General features: G+C 52.0%; 1 protein-coding gene across 1 annotated transcript in view; it reads right to left on the reverse strand.

Annotated features, from left to right (window-relative positions):
- Positions 1-408: 408 nt before the first annotated feature.
- The window catches only part of LOC116892406 (IgGFc-binding protein-like), a 37,529-nt gene continuing 21,785 nt past the window's right edge, over positions 409-16,152 (reverse strand). Inside the window, exons 10-19 of the mRNA XM_032894084.1 lie at positions 14,184-14,521; positions 12,448-13,021; positions 11,501-12,117; positions 10,518-11,061; positions 9,102-9,673; positions 8,213-8,786; positions 6,388-6,587; positions 3,242-3,625; positions 664-935; positions 409-564 (exon numbers count right to left, since the gene is read on the reverse strand). Of these exons, the coding sequence (XP_032749975.1) occupies positions 555-564; positions 664-935; positions 3,242-3,625; positions 6,388-6,587; positions 8,213-8,786; positions 9,102-9,673; positions 10,518-11,061; positions 11,501-12,117; positions 12,448-13,021; positions 14,184-14,521 (4,085 nt within the window). The 3' untranslated portion in view covers positions 409-554. The remainder of the gene's footprint in view (positions 565-663; positions 936-3,241; positions 3,626-6,387; positions 6,588-8,212; positions 8,787-9,101; positions 9,674-10,517; positions 11,062-11,500; positions 12,118-12,447; positions 13,022-14,183; positions 14,522-16,152) is intronic.

A 16,152-nucleotide genomic window follows, 5' to 3' on the forward strand; every position in this document is an offset into this window, starting at 1 on the left:
TCAACTTCTCTGTTCATTTTTGCCTTCTTGATTGGATTCAGGCATTAAATCCTCTCTCTAACTCTATGAGAAAACACTAGTCCTCCTGTTTGAAGGTGATGAGACCAAGTCAGAGAGAAACCGGGCAACTCACCAGGCTTATAAATGGCAAGGACAGAGTCTGTTTGTCCTTCCCTCTCCACCCTTCACCTCGTCTCCCATCCAGCCCTTCACCATTTCATCCAGCCACACCTCTAGTCATCCATTCTGTGACTCTCAATCTCCCACTGTCTCTCCCACTCTGGCCATCTGCCTCTGCCTCTGCTCACGCACCCACACACGCAGCCTTTCGTCTTCTAATAAAGACTCGTCACCATCCACGTCCCCCACAGTGAGGAGGAGGTTGGGGAGACAGCAGGAGGCAGACGCTCTGGGTCAAGATATTTACTCAATGCTTTCAGGTTTGAATTCAGGGGCTCAGCAAGGGGGAGGGGCGGGGAAGGGACACACAGGGCATCTTCCAATCACTGTGACTTCTGGCAGGTCTTGATGTCTTCATTGCCAGTGGTGACTGATCAGTTGGAACTGAAAAAGACAGACACTTAGCCCTTGATCCTGCAGACTAAGCACCCACCCACTCTTTCCCTAGTTCCCCAAAGTCTGGCCTCCATTCTCCATCCTCACCATGGGGAGAAGTCCTGTGCTCTCCACTTCTCTATCGTCGTCTTCCCCTGAGAACCATGCGCATCATTGCTCCGGTCCCCGTCAAAGTTTCCACAGACCCCACACAGCACGGCTGCATGGTCATCACCAACCATCACATCCAGATGCCCGTCTTTTCTAAGCCACACCTGGACCCCGGCCTTCTGCTGGACAAACATGGAGCCGTCGGGCATCTTCTTCACAGACACAGAGGTTAACACAGTGGCTGGGAGATCCACTCGGAGACCGTTCACCTGGTGGAGGGGGAGGGGAAATGAAGAAGTGAGACTTGAGGGACAGAAGAGCTGAGGGGTCACTGAGGCTGGAGTCCTCGTGCACAGCGATGGTTCAAGCAAAGGGGCAAGCGCTGGCAGAGAGGAGGGACGGACAGGTGGGGAGACAGCTGGGGGCGTCTACACACAGCTCACTGTGCATTCTTCTACTGCTCTAAAATAAGATTAAGTAATTAATTTATGTGTATGCACGTGCTCTGATACAAGTAGGGAGGTCATTTGGCAGCTTGTGGGAGTTGGTTCTCTCCTTCCCACCCTGTGGGTTCCAGGGACCAAATTCGGGTCCCATCAGGCTTGTGGTTTGTTTCCCACCAAGTCATTTCACTGGCCCGATAGCAACTTATTAATTATTGGGGAATGTCTTTCTGTATACATTGCTAAGGATGGGAAGAAGGAGGAGGAGGAGAAGTAGGAGGAGGAGAAGGAGGAAAAGGAGAGGGAAGAAGAGGAGGGGGAGGAAGAGAAGGAGGAGGAGGAAGAAGGAGGAGTAGAAGAAGAATGCAGACAGGGACCAAACTGTCTCTACAACTTTCTATGGCTGGTACAACACTTTTTTTTTTAAACCAGACAGATAAACAGATCAGAAATTCCAGGCTTGAACTATTAAGTTATAATTTTCACATCGACTTTTCAGATTGTCTGTAAGTAACTGGATCTCTAACAAAAGCCACTTTATCAGCTCTTTTTTGGGGCTTATGTCTGAATGATCCTAGCAATGAAATAATCATGCAGGCAAATTTCAGTTTCTTATCAACGGCTGTAGACCTCACAGCCTTGTGATCAATTTCCAACGTCTGTCTGTTCTCCTTATAGATCAAGCTTTCTGATGTTAGATCCCCCCACTGTAATTTCTTGGAAGGACATGTTCCCACTCTTTTCTCAAATGTGTTCACACTCTCCATCACACAATTGGGAACCTAGATACACAGATGGGAAAGGCATATAGAGATCTGAGAAAAGGGATGGGCGGATGGGAGGGAGGGAGGAAGAGAGGGTTAGAGAATGAGTGGATACAGGCACTGGGAGCAAGGAGGGGAGGAGAAAGGACGGGTACAGGAAAGGGTGCATGGAGACTCAGTGGGCAGAGCGTCTGACTGGCTGCGTGCTTTGCAGTGAGAGTCCTATCAGTGGGCCAGTACAGGGCCTTGCACACAGAGAGAAGGACTGAGTTTAGGCACAAAGCCAAGATTTCATGGTACCTCCAGGCTACCAGGCTGTGCTCCTGGTACTGGCAGGAGTGGTCTGGACTGGTAAAGGATCCCTACTGACCTGTGCCTACCCTCTCAGGCTGACAACAGTGCTGAACACTTGCAGGTTTCTCTTGAAATCTTTGTCCATGCTAGGCAGACAGTGCTGACGTAGCCAGCTACAATGGAAACTTGAACGGAGGCTTCTATGAACCGCCTGAAGATATTTCCCAAACTTTGCCATGATTATTGCCAGAGGATTTGACCACTCTGTGTGATTCCAGCAGTGTCTGCGTCCCCAGGATTGCACCGAGTGGCTCCTTCCCTCTTGCCGGTTTTACTTGAGTCCTTCCCCCCCCCCTGTAATCTTTCTTAGCTATCAGCACAACTATCTGCAGAATCCTCTGAGGGAATCATGGCGCCTCCCTGAGAATGGCTCATGGGGAACCCATGTGACTCCAGCCTGGCCAATCAGAGCATTCTCTGCTTAAGACCACAGTGATTAATTCCGGGAGTGGGGTGTCTGTTCCAAACCTGCCTAGTGAGACGCACTGTGGGCACCTTTGCTGGGTCACTTTGTGCTGAGGTAGCAAAGCTGGCAGACTACAAGCCCAGGGCAGACGCTGCCTATGCTTTGCTCCTGTAAGAGAAACTCCGAGAACGGAGTTGACAGAGTGGTAAACAAATCAGAAACCTAGAGGTGGAAACTCCAGCAGTGTAGCTGGGGTATCTGGATCCAGACGCTTCTGGGGGGCTGACTCTGGGTTTCCCAGATATGGAGCCAGTCCATTCACTTCCCTTGCAGCCCTCAGGTTTGCATTTGGTTTCCGGTCACTGCTAAGCAGTAGAGTCTTGACCAAACTCAACAGCAAAGCCAGCCTGTGACTCGAATGTAAGAACTCAGGCCAAGGAGAGGGACCCAGGCTGATGTGGAGAGACAGGTACAAATGCAGAGAAAAGTGCAGAGACCCGGATGAAGAAAACAGACTGCAAGGTCACCGGGTAGCCAGGATGTAGGATACTGAGACAGGAAGAAGGAAAGCCAGGGAAGATGGCCCTGCCCTCTGTACCCAGGCTTACCCATGCACCCTTGCTTGGGATCACAGTCACCATGCCATCCTGGAAGAAGATGTGGACCTTGCTCACGATCTTGTCATTGTTAAGGCAAGGCTGGACATCAGCAAGCAATCGGTACCAGGGCACATTCTTCTGGAATCCCGGGCAGCGAGAAGAAAGCTCATAGACACCGGGGGAGCTGATGGTATTGAGAGCCCCATCGAAGGTAGTGAGGTTGGCACCCACAGAGAGGGAGCAGAGACCATGAGCAGCCCGGCACTGCCGGACTCCAGCTTGGATCTCACAGACCTGGCCAGATGGGCAGCCAGCTGCACGGCATGTCAGACCGGTGGTTTCGGAGCAGTAACAGAGTTCACTGCAGTCTGAGGACATCAGGGAGGAGTTCACCTGTGCACGGAAAGGGATAAATGGTGTGCATTCACACAGAGGGAAACTGTAGAGTTTCCAGTAAGGAATGGCTTATATGTCCTCTACCCAGGAGTCTCAGTGGCCCTCAGACTGTGATTTGTAAATAAAACCGAGCAGAGGCCAGGCTGTGTGGAGTTCATGTCTTGACTCAAGAGCCTTGACAACTCACCCCACCACCACTTGCTCTGTCTCTGCCTCAGACTGTGCCCAGGTTCAGTGAGCCCAAGCCTGAGTTAGCCACTGGAGAATGAAAGACCACATGGAGACAACATTACTGACTCAGGCTATCTGCCATGGTTTGAATAGGGCTCAACTGCCTGAACCCATGTAAGAGTTTATTCCTAAGGCGTTATGTACGAAGAGGTTGGAAGCTTCATGTTTAGAAGTGAGGACTTTGGGAGGTGATTAGATTAGTAAAGTCACCAAGAAAGAACCCTTGTGACTGATCCATGGTGGCTTTTCCCTTGGGTCTGGCAGCTCCTTAAGGACAGGGAGAGCAAGACATTGGCAGAGACATGCTCCTCCCGCGGTGTCACGCAGCCAAAGGGGCTCCTGAGAGCCTTCCTTATGAATGCTGTTTAGATTTCTAGCCTCCAAAATTGCGAGCTTCGTAAACCTATTTTCTCCTCAAAGTGGCTTGCAACAGTGTTTTCTTACACCAACGAAGCAAATACAATCTTCATTCGACCTCTCAGGTGAGTGTGACATACAGAGTGAGGAGATGGCCGAATCCTTGGCCCGTTCTGGGGATCAAGGTTATAGGACAAGTAGAATCAGCCTAGAGCAACACATTAGCAGTGATTTGTAACACTGCAAGAGCTAACTTCATGCACAATTTTGGGTATCCCACCCAGTGTGTCCCCACAGTGTACTGGTGGCCACAGCACAGACGACGATGGTGTCCTGGGAATGCATTTCCTAGTGTAGGGGGCCCCTAGACTCGAATACAACTCATGCCGTGTTAGAGACTGCATTCTGACCTTCAGAGCCAGCACAAAGGCCCCTATACTTGCCAAGATGGAAACAAAGAGGAAACAAAGACCCAATCCATCAAAGACCTGACACACAGTTCCAGAAAAGTCCCTAAATGCGCTGACCTCGCCTCTTGTCTTTAACGGCTCTGTTTCTTGCTAACTGAAGTATGACCACCAGGATGTGATTTCAGAACATGAAGACAAAGGGCTGTAAGACTCGGGGCTACAAGACTTGGCCAAGGTCCTCCGTGCAGATGCTGGCTGACAGTAGCAGCTTTGAGAGCGGCTGTGCGGTGGTCTCTGGTGGGCTCCCCTACAACCCATGAACCTTCCCAGTGTCTCTTCCCTGGCCAGCTGCTCCTTCTCAATGGCCAGTGAGGTTCCTGTGCTCCCGCAGACCCTGTCTGTGCTCGTGGGCTCCACCAATGACTGTTTTCTAGCTCTTTTCACTCCCTGGTGAGTTCATCTGATTTTATGGAAGCCAGGAGAGCCTGGCCCTCAGCTGGCCCCTAGCCCAGAGAAAAGTAACTGCTGTAGATGACGTTACTGGAACTACTGGTGAGATACGGTTACAGTCTACAGATTAGATAATGGTGTTGAGTCAACATTGCTTTCCTGGTTTCGATAATTGTCGTCTGGGTCACATAAATAAAATTTCCTTATTTTTAAATGCGAGACCTGGAGGTGCAGGTAGATGGCCAGGACAGGCTGGGAGGTAAGAGCCAGCCTGGGATGAGAAGCACAGCTGTCTGTGAGTCCCCAGGGGCTGCCCACCTAACCTACGGGATCCTGGATGGCTCCCAGCAGACAGCGAGACTCAAGGGAAGGAAGAAAAGTCTGGCTGTCTTTGCAATTGGTATGCATTCTCTGTGGCACAATTTCTCTGCAAAATGGGAAGAGCAGCAAAGGTATCTATCTTGTTGGACTGCTATGGATATAAAGTGAATTAACGTTTCAAATGAACTATGCATGCAAAGATCTTTCGAAAAGCATCAACAAAGGATAGTAACTATAAAATTCCAAATCACACTGGTGATTGGTGGCTGAGCCGCCCGCTGCACTGTTATGAATTCCATTCCTTTTGCTGAATGGGATGCACAGGAGGACGAGGCAGACCCTCACTGGGTACCAACTGTTCTGAGCACCAGGTGCCTATGGAGCCAGGATGCTGACTCAGCCATTCTGCAGATGAAGGAGTTCAGAGAGGGAAGGCTAGTGGAGGAATGGCCACACAGCACAACAGCAATTCCCACTTCCTGGGGGCAGGCAGGCTTCCTTAAACAGAAACCCGTGTTTGCAGTGTGACTAACACTATTTAGATGGAGAATTTATTCTGGTTATCTAGGTGGGAAATCCTATGGGCATTCATAAAAGAACTCCAAGGAGATGTCACACAGAGAAATGATGGCAGAGATTGGAGCGGTGTGACCAAGTCAAGGACTGACTGAGGCCACCAGGGGGTGGGAGAGGCAAGGACTAGATTGTCCCCTTAAGATAATCCAGTGTCCCCATGCATCACTTTGGTGTCAGCACAGTGAGTCTGATCTTTGACTCCTGGCCTCCAGAACTGTGGGGAACTAAGCTCTCATGTTTGACCTGCTGAGTCAGACTAGGGTGACTCGGTTCAGCAGCCACAGCTGGGAGCAGGTGGTGGCCCTCCGTGTGTCCCAATCCTCGAACAGAAACCCAGAGCACAGCAGCTCTGAATGTCCTCCAGTCCCTCCACCCACACTGCCTGCTTAGAGGCTCCCAGCCTCCTCCACTCACCGGCACATACTGGCCATTGTGGACACAGCCGCAGGCCTGGGCAGGAATGCACACGCCCTGGGAGAGCAGGAAGTGATCATCGCACTCACAGCCTTCGAAGCAGCGGGTGGTGCAGCCAGTGAGGCCAGAGAGAGCAGCACAGGAGCCCTGGCAGGAGCGAGTGCAGACTGAGTAGTGGCTGTGGGCAGGACACTGGAGAGCTGTAGGGAGAGGAGGCCCAGTGGGTCACATGTGCTGTAACATGTTGACTACCAGAATTTATGGGATCTCAGGTCTGGGATGAGTGACTGCTGTAATCTGGATATAGTGCACCCCTGCTCCCGACTCCCATGCCCCAGAAAAAAACCAGTTCCTCTGACCTACTCAGGAGGTATAGACTAAAGACTCTGGACTTGGACATTTAAGCAATCTGGGAACTATAAAGGCTTTGCGGGCTCTGGGAGATGGACTGGAGGCAGTTCTTATTATCATGCAGATAAGAGTCTGTTGGGATCAAGAGTGGAATGTAGGGATTGGAGATGAACATTTTCCCCAAACTCATATGTTGAAGCCTTAGTCTCCTTGGTGGTTGAGTCATTGACTGGTACTTGAGTCTTGGATGATCTGACTCTATCAATGACTAATCCGTGGATAGACATAGTTTTATGACATTACTCCCAAAATAATGGATATTTTTGGAGGTTGGGCTTGGTGAACAAAACAGGTCAGCTAGAATGGGCCTTTCAAGAATATCTATCTTCTGCCCCTCACTTCTATCTCTGTGCCTGACTCTGTGATCACCACCTTTTTTCCTCCGCTTCCTAGTTGCAGTAAAAGGACACATTGTTACCACAGTCCTGTCTGACCTCAGGCCCAAAGGTGCATTCAGTTACCTTGAACAGAAATGTCTGAAACCTCAAGGCAACATAAATCCTCAAAAACTATTTCTTTCAAGCATTTGCCACAGTACAAAACCCGACACAATGTGGCAGAGGACACAAGCTCTGAAGAAAGCGCTTGTGTCATAAACAGCTACAGCTGAAGTGATCATGGTTCATTGAGAAAGTCAGATGAGGCTTTAACGGCACGAGGAGCCATAGGCAGAGAGAGGGCTGAGGCAAGGACAGTAGAAAACCAGGCAAAACTCTAGGCTCTAGCTAAGTAATTCCAGAATGGTATGCATGTCATCAAATAGGCCCTGGGATAGAGAAGGTGAATCAGGTTTGGGATGGAATGTTGTATTCAGAGGGATCACAGGGTAAATGACCCAGGAGGATAGAGGCCTAGTACTCAGCAGGAAGCTCAGAGCTGGAGACAGTCTCTACTGTTGTCACTGGGATGAAGGCCCTGTGTGAAGGTTCTGCCCTCAGGAGACAGGAAGAGAAGTGGCTGTGCCATAGACCAGCGTCGGTGGCTACAGCCTTGTCATGTAGAGTCTGAGGTGACCTATTCCTGCTCTGGAATTTGGAAAGAGGTATGTGGTCCTAGATTAGTGGGGTCTATTGCCTGTGGTGTGGCCTTCAAGGAGGATGTGAGAAAATACAGAGTCTGTGGGAGGGGCCAGTGAACCGGGGACTCAGGCCTCCCATGGGCTCTCAACCCATCCACCTCCCTTTCAGGTCACTGTGGAAAGAGCTGGGAACGCCTTGGGAAAAGGTGAATGTTAGGGCTGGGGAGCATGGACTCTTGACTGGAGTCTGAGACCCCGGAGTTAGACAGAAAGGAGGAAAGCCACAGAGGATGCAGGGCAGGGCTGGAGGAAGTCCCGTTCCAGGCAGGGACTTCTCCTGAGCAGCAGACAGGGAAGGAGGGCCAGGGGCTCACACAAGGGCTCAGAGACACTCACGGCAGAAGCTGTCTGTCCTCCAGGGCTTCACTGCTGCGCCAGATGCCTGACAGGCTGCGGTATAGGCTGCCAGGCTCCGGCAGAGATAGGCTTTGTCACCCTTATGAGCACACATGTCATACACACACTGGCGGAAGTATTCCAAGGGACTCAGAACCTTGTGGCAAGTTGCAAAAGGGCCTTTGGGATCCCGGATCTTCCCACAGGCATCATTTTTCTCGTATGCTTCTGTCTCCTCTGCCAAGCACACAGGGCAGCCTTGGGGTCCACAGCCTTCACTACAGTCCAAGGAGGAGCTGGGAGCCCGCCATGCAGTTCCAAAGGCATCCACGTTGGGGGCTACTGTTCCACCCGGCAGCACGAAGTCATCACTCCAGTTCCCATTGAAGTTCCCACAGAGGCCGCAGATGCGTCCCCGGAAGGAACTTGGGATGGACATGAGGATATGGGCATCGCCATCAAACAGAACCTTCATCCCCTTGTTTGTCTGTAGAACCACGTTTCGGCCTTCGGCTGTCACGCTCACATGGGCTGTAGCCACAGGCAGGGCCACGGCTTCACCATCCACAGTCACCTGGGTGGAAGGGTCAGTTAGGATAAGGGCAGGTTCTCTCAGCCCCTTCGTAGAGTGATTTGTATCTCAGACCTCCTTGGAAGGGCTAAGTCCCTTTTTGACTAGAATCAGATCCACTAAACTCCCAGGATGAGGATGAGGATGGCTATAGTAGACTTTGAGGTGGCACCTTTACCCATAAACCCAGAGCTATCATGGTAGGGGTGTTCTATTCTCAAACTTGGGAATTCTCTAAGGTTTACTGAGACCCCAGAGGGTAAAGCCTAGCTGGGGTCATGTCCCTGTAGAACTATGGGCAGGCTTGTGTCCACTCACCTGTGGCCCTCGAGCGAGAACCACAACCTGGTCTGCCACAGTAACCACCACCCGCTGGGGCTCTCCAGCCGAGTCCTTCTCAAGCACAATGGAAAACTCCTCCTCTCCAGGTTTTGGGCGACAGACACCGGCCAAGACATAGGAGCAGGAGCCATGAAGATCATACACTCGTCCATCAAGGGTGACATAATGGACGCCTCCATTGGCCAGGCAGTGGCCACAGCCTGTGGGATGGCAGGCTTGAACGCCATTTTCCACCCGGCATTCCTCATAGGGCTCACAGTCTGCACCTTCCTGGCAGGTGACCTGGCCACCAGGCCCGCACTCACACAGCCGCCCACACTCAGGACCTGGGTAGAAGGTGGCACCCAGCACATAGTAGCGTCCATTGTGGAGGCAGCCACACTGGCCCACAGGCACACAGGTGTCACCACTGAGCACGAAGCCAGAATCACAGACACAGCCCTCACGGCAGGTGGTTTCACAGCCCTCGGGGGCTGAGAGGCTTGGGCAACTCACAGGGCAGGAGTCACCACAGAGCTGGTAGTGGCTGTTGGCAGGACACTGAAGGGCTGAGGGGGAGAGAACAAGGAAGAGTCAGGCAGAGGCGATGGTGGGATCAGGAGGGCTTGGGTGTGAGAGCCTGACTGAGGCCTGCTCCCTCTGGTTTGGCACGTGACTGGACCTAGAACATATGACAGGGACACTGATATGGAATCTCAGGTGTGGGGCATGACCTGGTCTCACTGAGAAGGGTGTACCACTCTGACAAGTACTTCTAAAGCAAGTGACTGTCTGGGGATATGACCACACACATATGAACAGAACGGTCCAGAACAGACTATGCCTTACTGGTGTGAGTGTGACTAGAGACTCGTGTGTGTGGGAGGCCAGGCAGCCTGACTGAGGACAGTGCCGGCATGACTGGAGCACCCATGCCCCTCTCTGATGTGCTGTTTCAGGGTACCACTGTGGCAGTGTGTGTGACACTGACAGATTGGATCTGCCTGAAGGATCTGTCCCACACCTTCTGACTCAGTCTGCTCGGATTTGCTGGGGACAGGTCCTGATTCCAGCTGAGCATATCATCTGATGTCTGACCTGCATGTGGCAGGCAATGTAGGGTCTCTTGAGACACCACTGGGCTATCTGACCACTTCTGTGTGGCTAGGTCTGTTCCAGTGTGGGAGATGGTCCAGAGGCTTGAAACTTGATCTCTGACAGGGGTTCCTTGCTGAGTCCATTAGAAAGACGAACCTCCAGAGTGGTCTGTACCCAGGGTTTCTGCCTTTGATGTGCCCTGGGTACTTCCCAACCCCAGTGGTGTTTTTCCGTATTAGTGTCAGGGTGTGTCTTTGTCACGACGGGGGGAAGGGGTGACCCTGTCTGTGTGGAGCTACATGGTTCAGTACTCACGACAGAAGTCTGGCTTCCTCCATTCTCCAAGTTGGGCCCCGGCAGCTTGACATGCTGCCACATAGGTGGCTATGGCAGGACAGAGGCCTCCTGGGTGTCCCTGAACCTGACAGGCATCCAGCAAGCACGCCTCGAAGTACTTCGTTGGTGGCACAAGGCTATGGCAGGGTGCTAGCGGGCCTTCGGGGGCCGTGATTATGCCGCAGGCGTCGGGGCCACGGAAGGGTTCCTGTTGCTCAGGTGTGCAGGGCTGTGGGCAAGGCTCAGGCTGGCATTGGTCGCAGCCTGGAGCTCCGCCCACTTTCCAGCCCTCAGGTTTCCCGTCCACTGCGGTCAGGTCATCGTTGGGATTCTTGTTGTAGTTCCCGCAAAGGCCACAGAGGGAGCCTGCGTAAGCGGCAGGTACACGCAGGCGCACGAAACTGTTTCCGTCAAAAGCCAGGGAGAGCCCTGAGGCAGTGTTCACTACTACATCTGCTCCACTTATGTAAACACTGAGTTTCTGGTCCAGATGGAAGGGCAGAGCAACGAACTCTCCATTCACCTGTGGGGCGGGGAGAACGCGAGAGGAGAGGCACTTGACAGTTTTGCATATGTACTAGGACTTAAAAGCTACAGTATCCAAAGCAGGTTACTTTGTAAAAGTGAAGAGACATGGGGCTACAGACTCCTTTTTGTTTTTGTTTATATTTTGTTTGTTGTCCCTGTAGCAAGGAACAAAGATTGTAGCCTAGGCTGCTCCAAAATTTTGCAACTGTCCTACCTCAGTCTCTGACAGCTGAGTTAGGACACGCCCACCAGACCACATCATTGGCTCTTCGCACTTCCCTTAAGTAGGTACTTCCCATCATCCACCCTGCCGAGGAATACTGGAAGGCTGAGCCTGGAGAAGCCGCTGCTTCCAGCCTTCCCGGTCCCACCGGCTCTAAGCTGAGCCAGCCTCATGCTCCCGCCAACCTGGGAAAGATGCTCAACCCACTCACCTGTAGCTGCCTGGGCCACTGGGCACTGAGGGTCAAGCTGAGGCCATAGATATGCAGAGTGACACTTCGGGTGTAGCTGACAGCCTGGCTGCCCCTGTGCTCATTAGCCACGGTGACATTGAAGTGTTCAATGCCTGGGGGTGGTGCATGGCAGGGTGCGCTCAGCAGGTACTCGCAGGTGCCTTGGAAGTCAAACCGGTGCCCATCTAGGGTGGTGTAATGGGGATCACCCCAGGCTTCACATTCAGCTATGCTTGTAGGTTGGCAGCCGATCTCCCCAGAGGGCAACAAGGCACACTCCTCACCCAGCCCACAGCTGGCTGACTTGCAGATCAAGGAGTCACCTCCAGGTCCACAGTGACACCTCTTAGAGCAGGTGGTATCAGTCCAAAACTCGGTGCCTGCTTCATGGTATGTGCCATTGACCCAGCAGCCACAACCACCATCCAAGGGAACACACTGATCAGCACTCAGGACGAAGCCCTGGTCACACTGGCATCCCTCCACACAGGGCCCGTCACATGCCGTTGGGGGGGTGTGTTGTGCAGGGGGTGGGCAGCTGGCTGGGCAGCGTGGGCCACAGAGCTCATAGTGGCTGTTGTCAGGGCAGGGGATCTCTGTGGGTAGAAGAAGGAGGGAGAGAAACCAAGAACAATGTTGGACTGGCCTCTGGGGACAAAGTACGTAGACACATCAACAGAGACAGAAGGGGACAGAGAGACTTGCAGATCCAGTGACACAGTCAGAGAGGGACACAGTGACAAAGTAGAGCTGATGGAGTGAGGGGCAGACAGAGAGATGATGAGCTGGAGACACAGACAGACACAGCCAGGAGACAGCGATGAACAGAAGCCAGCGGAAAGACCCCAATGGGTGGGAGCGAAGCCGGCCCAACCCAGCAGCGTCAAGGTCATGCACCCAGGTCTGGTCTGCTCCCCACCACTCACCACAACCAGCCTGAGTCCTCCAGTCCTCGATTTTGATGCCAGCAGCTTGACAGGCGGCAGCATAGGCAGCCAGTGCCTGGCATAGGATGTCTTTGCTGCCACCGCCGAGGCACACATCCAGCACACAGCCCTTGAAGAAGCTTTCAGGAGGCACGTGGGAATGGCAGCTGGCGAACGGACCCCCTGTGCCGGGAGCCAGAGGTCCACAGAAGCCAGGACCCTCATACTCCTCCACTCGGTCCTCTGGGCACGTAGGACAGGATCCCTGACATTCATTCCAGCAGAGAGGATCCCACCCTGGAACTTGCCAGCTGCCACCCCAGGCAGGTATGGAGGGCGCCACTGTGCCATTAGGGAAGACTTTGTCATTTTCGGGTTTTTTGTCCATGTTTCCACAGAGCCCGCACACGGCACTATGGTAGCTGCTGGGCAGTGTGACCTCTACTCTCCAGTTCCAGTCGTAGGTGACCTGAAGACCGAAGTTAGTCTCCAGCACAGCCTTTGAGCCTCCATTAATCACTGAAATCCGCCCACCAGCCAAGTAGACAGGCAAGGCCATCAGAGCTCCATTGACCTGGGGAGAGAGGGAGTCCAACAGAGGTCATGAGAGCAGTGCAGGGGGAGCTGTGTCCTGTGCTATCTGGGTTACCTCCCTCCTCCTAGAGGGTTTCCTCCTGACTGTTGGGGATAGTACCTTTACAAACACCGTGGACATCTAATCTCGCCCCTGAGAAATGAATTCCCCACTCCCCTGCCTTTTTGGCTTTTCCTCTACAGTCACTCTCTTCCTTCTCCTCCTTCTCCCCGACCCTCTTTCTCCTCCAACCCGTTATTCCATCTAGCCTCTCTCTTCCCTCAGGTCCATGTCTTTAGAATTCCCATTCTGGTCTCTGTCTCTTTGCATTTTCTACCCACATTTCTGTTTCTCCTCTTGTCTTTCTGTCCCTCTCCTCTCTGCATCTATGTTCTATATGTCTGGCTCTGACTCTTTGTCCTGGCCCTGCCTTCTCTCTAAGTCCCTGTTTACCTACACCCTCATTCCATCTTCAGAGTTTTTGGCTTACGTCCCTGACCCCAACCCGCCCCTGCCCCCGACCCCATTCCCTTGATGTTCTCTGAGCCTGGGCCTTTCATTTGTTCCTGTTCACTAACAGATGCTTGCTTACGGAGTTGGGCTCTGAACTGAGCTCTAACTAGCACCACAGTGCTGTGTTTTCGGGCAGATTCAAGGTCTGCTGTGTTCAGTCACTTTCATGGTGTCACAGAACTCATCAGGATAGAGCCTGGGCTCAAATCTATGTCTATTCCAGTGGTTCTCAACCTGTAGGTTTGGCGGTCAAACGACTTTCACAGGAGTCAGATGACTTTCACAAGGGTTGCCTACGACCACCAGTAAACACATTATGATCCATAACAGCCAAACTACAGCTATGAATTAGCCACAAAAACAACTATGGCTTGGGGTCATTATAACATGAAGAACTGTATTAAAGGGTCATATCATTATGAAGGTTGAGAACTGCTGGCCTATATGAAGGGAAACATCATGGATGTACTTGTAGCAGAGGGCTGTGCTTAATTCCCAGGAAAAAGGTGACCCTTTCTTGTAATTTTCTTTATATGGTTTCATGTCTATGTGAAAGTGGAGAGTTTCTAGCTCCTAATTACTGCTCTTAATACCAAGGTCACGTGTCCCCAAGCCCTAGAGTGTTCTGGGACCATCATGCTGAACATACCCGGACTTTGCCGATCTCATTCTTGTGGATGGAAATGTTGGTGTTGAGGGTGGTCACAGTGACCAGTCTCACGTAGGACACGGCAGGGTTGCCCCGGTTCTCGTTCTTGGTTGTGACAGTGAAGGGAGTCAGGCCCTCGGCATTGACCCCAGGACAGATTGTTCCTGCCAGCAGGTAGTTGCAGGTGCCCTGGAAGTCATAGCTCCAGCCATCGAAGGAGTTGTAATGAGGGTCACCCCACAGCCAACACGTGGCATGATAGTTGGGCACACACACACCTTCACCACCTTCAACTTTGCAGGTCTCCTGTGGCCGGCAGGTGATACCATGGCATGGGTCTGTGAGGAGAGGAGAGAGTACGTTGAGGGGCTGCCCCACCACAAGCCTGTCTGCTCCCGGCATCTGCCTGTCTGTGCAGGAATGTCATCTCTGACAGGTTGCTGCAGGTGTGACCAAACCTGTGTGTTAAGTTTCTGTGTGTTAGATCTGAGAACCCAGCACTAGGGGTCCAGAAATCTCATATCTCGGGTTCAGGGTCCCCACATCTAAGTCTCTCGGCTTGGATAGCCCATAGTGCGAAATTCCGTTCCTGGGTGTTAATCCAGCCTCAGGAGTCTCTGAAAGACTGGTCCCCTAGGCTTTTGCGTTCAAGATCCCTCTAGTGTCACACTCCCTGTGGCTCCAGCTTCAAAGGCTGTGTCTAGGTGTTCAGCCTTCAAACTTGGTCCTCGGTCTTGTTTCCTGTTTGAAATTAGCCTGGAAGCTTTGCCAGCAGAGGGCGCTGGGGAGGCAGGGGTTCCCTGTTCTCACAACCTGCTCTGCTCTTCTGGCTGCTGCTGCTGCTGCTGCTGCTGCTGCTGCTGCTGCTGCTGCTGCTGCTACTACTCGGTGGGGCCCCAGACAGGTGAGGCATTGGCTCTCCAGTTAGTCAGCTAAGCATCCCAGGTGGCCATTTTCGGTTGAGTCTTACCAACTTCAGGGGGGATTTCACTCCAGCAAGTCCAGCCTGCAGGATCCTGCACTCTTCAGTGAGTCCTATGGTGAGGCCTTCTAAGTCCCCGCCTTCTCTCAGCATTTGGGTTTAGCTCTAGGGTGGGGCTCCTACGAGCTTTGTGTTTCTGTTTCCCTTACCTGAAAGCAGCCAGTCCCTTTAGAAGTGGGCAGAGAAGGAAGGAGGTGGATTACACACACACAGCAAATGCTATTATTTCTGAGGAATGAGTCAGAGACAACAGAAAAGCAGCTAACCCCTGTGGTGGGTGATGCCAGAAACATATGCAAGCTTTAGTAGTGAACAGACAGCAAACTCTTGTCTGCCTGCCTGCCTGCCTGCCTGTCTGTCTGTCTCTGTCTCTCCACAACCACCATATGGGAGCTAGAAGCTGAACCTGGGCCCTCTGAAAGAGCAGCCAATGTCCTTAACCACAGAGCCATCTCTCCAGCCCTAACCTTTGATTTTCAATCCCTTTTTTTCTTTCTCACTACTTTTTTTAAAATTCCCTGTTTTTGGTCAAATCAGTTCTCTTTCATTTTTTCCTTTGTAGAAGACAAAAACCTTCTCTCTCTCTCTCTCTCTCTCTCTCTCTCTCTCTCTCTCTACCTGTCTCTCTGTCTCTCTCTCTTACACACACACACCACCCTGTACAAAAATCAACTCTTAAAATGGACCACAGACTTTAAGACCAGTCTCTAGGTCTTAAAACTGCTAGAGGAAACAGTGAAAAAACCCAGGAACAGTTGCTAACAGCTTTATGAACTGCTCAGGAGATGGTGGCAAGAACTGGTAAATAAAGTTCCACTAAATCGAAAAGCAAAGGAATCAACTCACAGAGTGAAGAGACAGCTCACAGAATGGGAGAGACATCTTTGTTAGTCGTGAATCTGACAGGAAACTAATATCCAGACTATATAAAGAACTCGAAAAAGTTAAAAATGAGACAGCACGTGATTTAGCGAGCAGATGGGCAGA

Source organism: Rattus rattus, chromosome 2, assembly GCF_011064425.1.
Source record: "Rattus rattus isolate New Zealand chromosome 2, Rrattus_CSIRO_v1, whole genome shotgun sequence".
Taxonomy (NCBI): domain Eukaryota; kingdom Metazoa; phylum Chordata; class Mammalia; order Rodentia; family Muridae; genus Rattus; species Rattus rattus.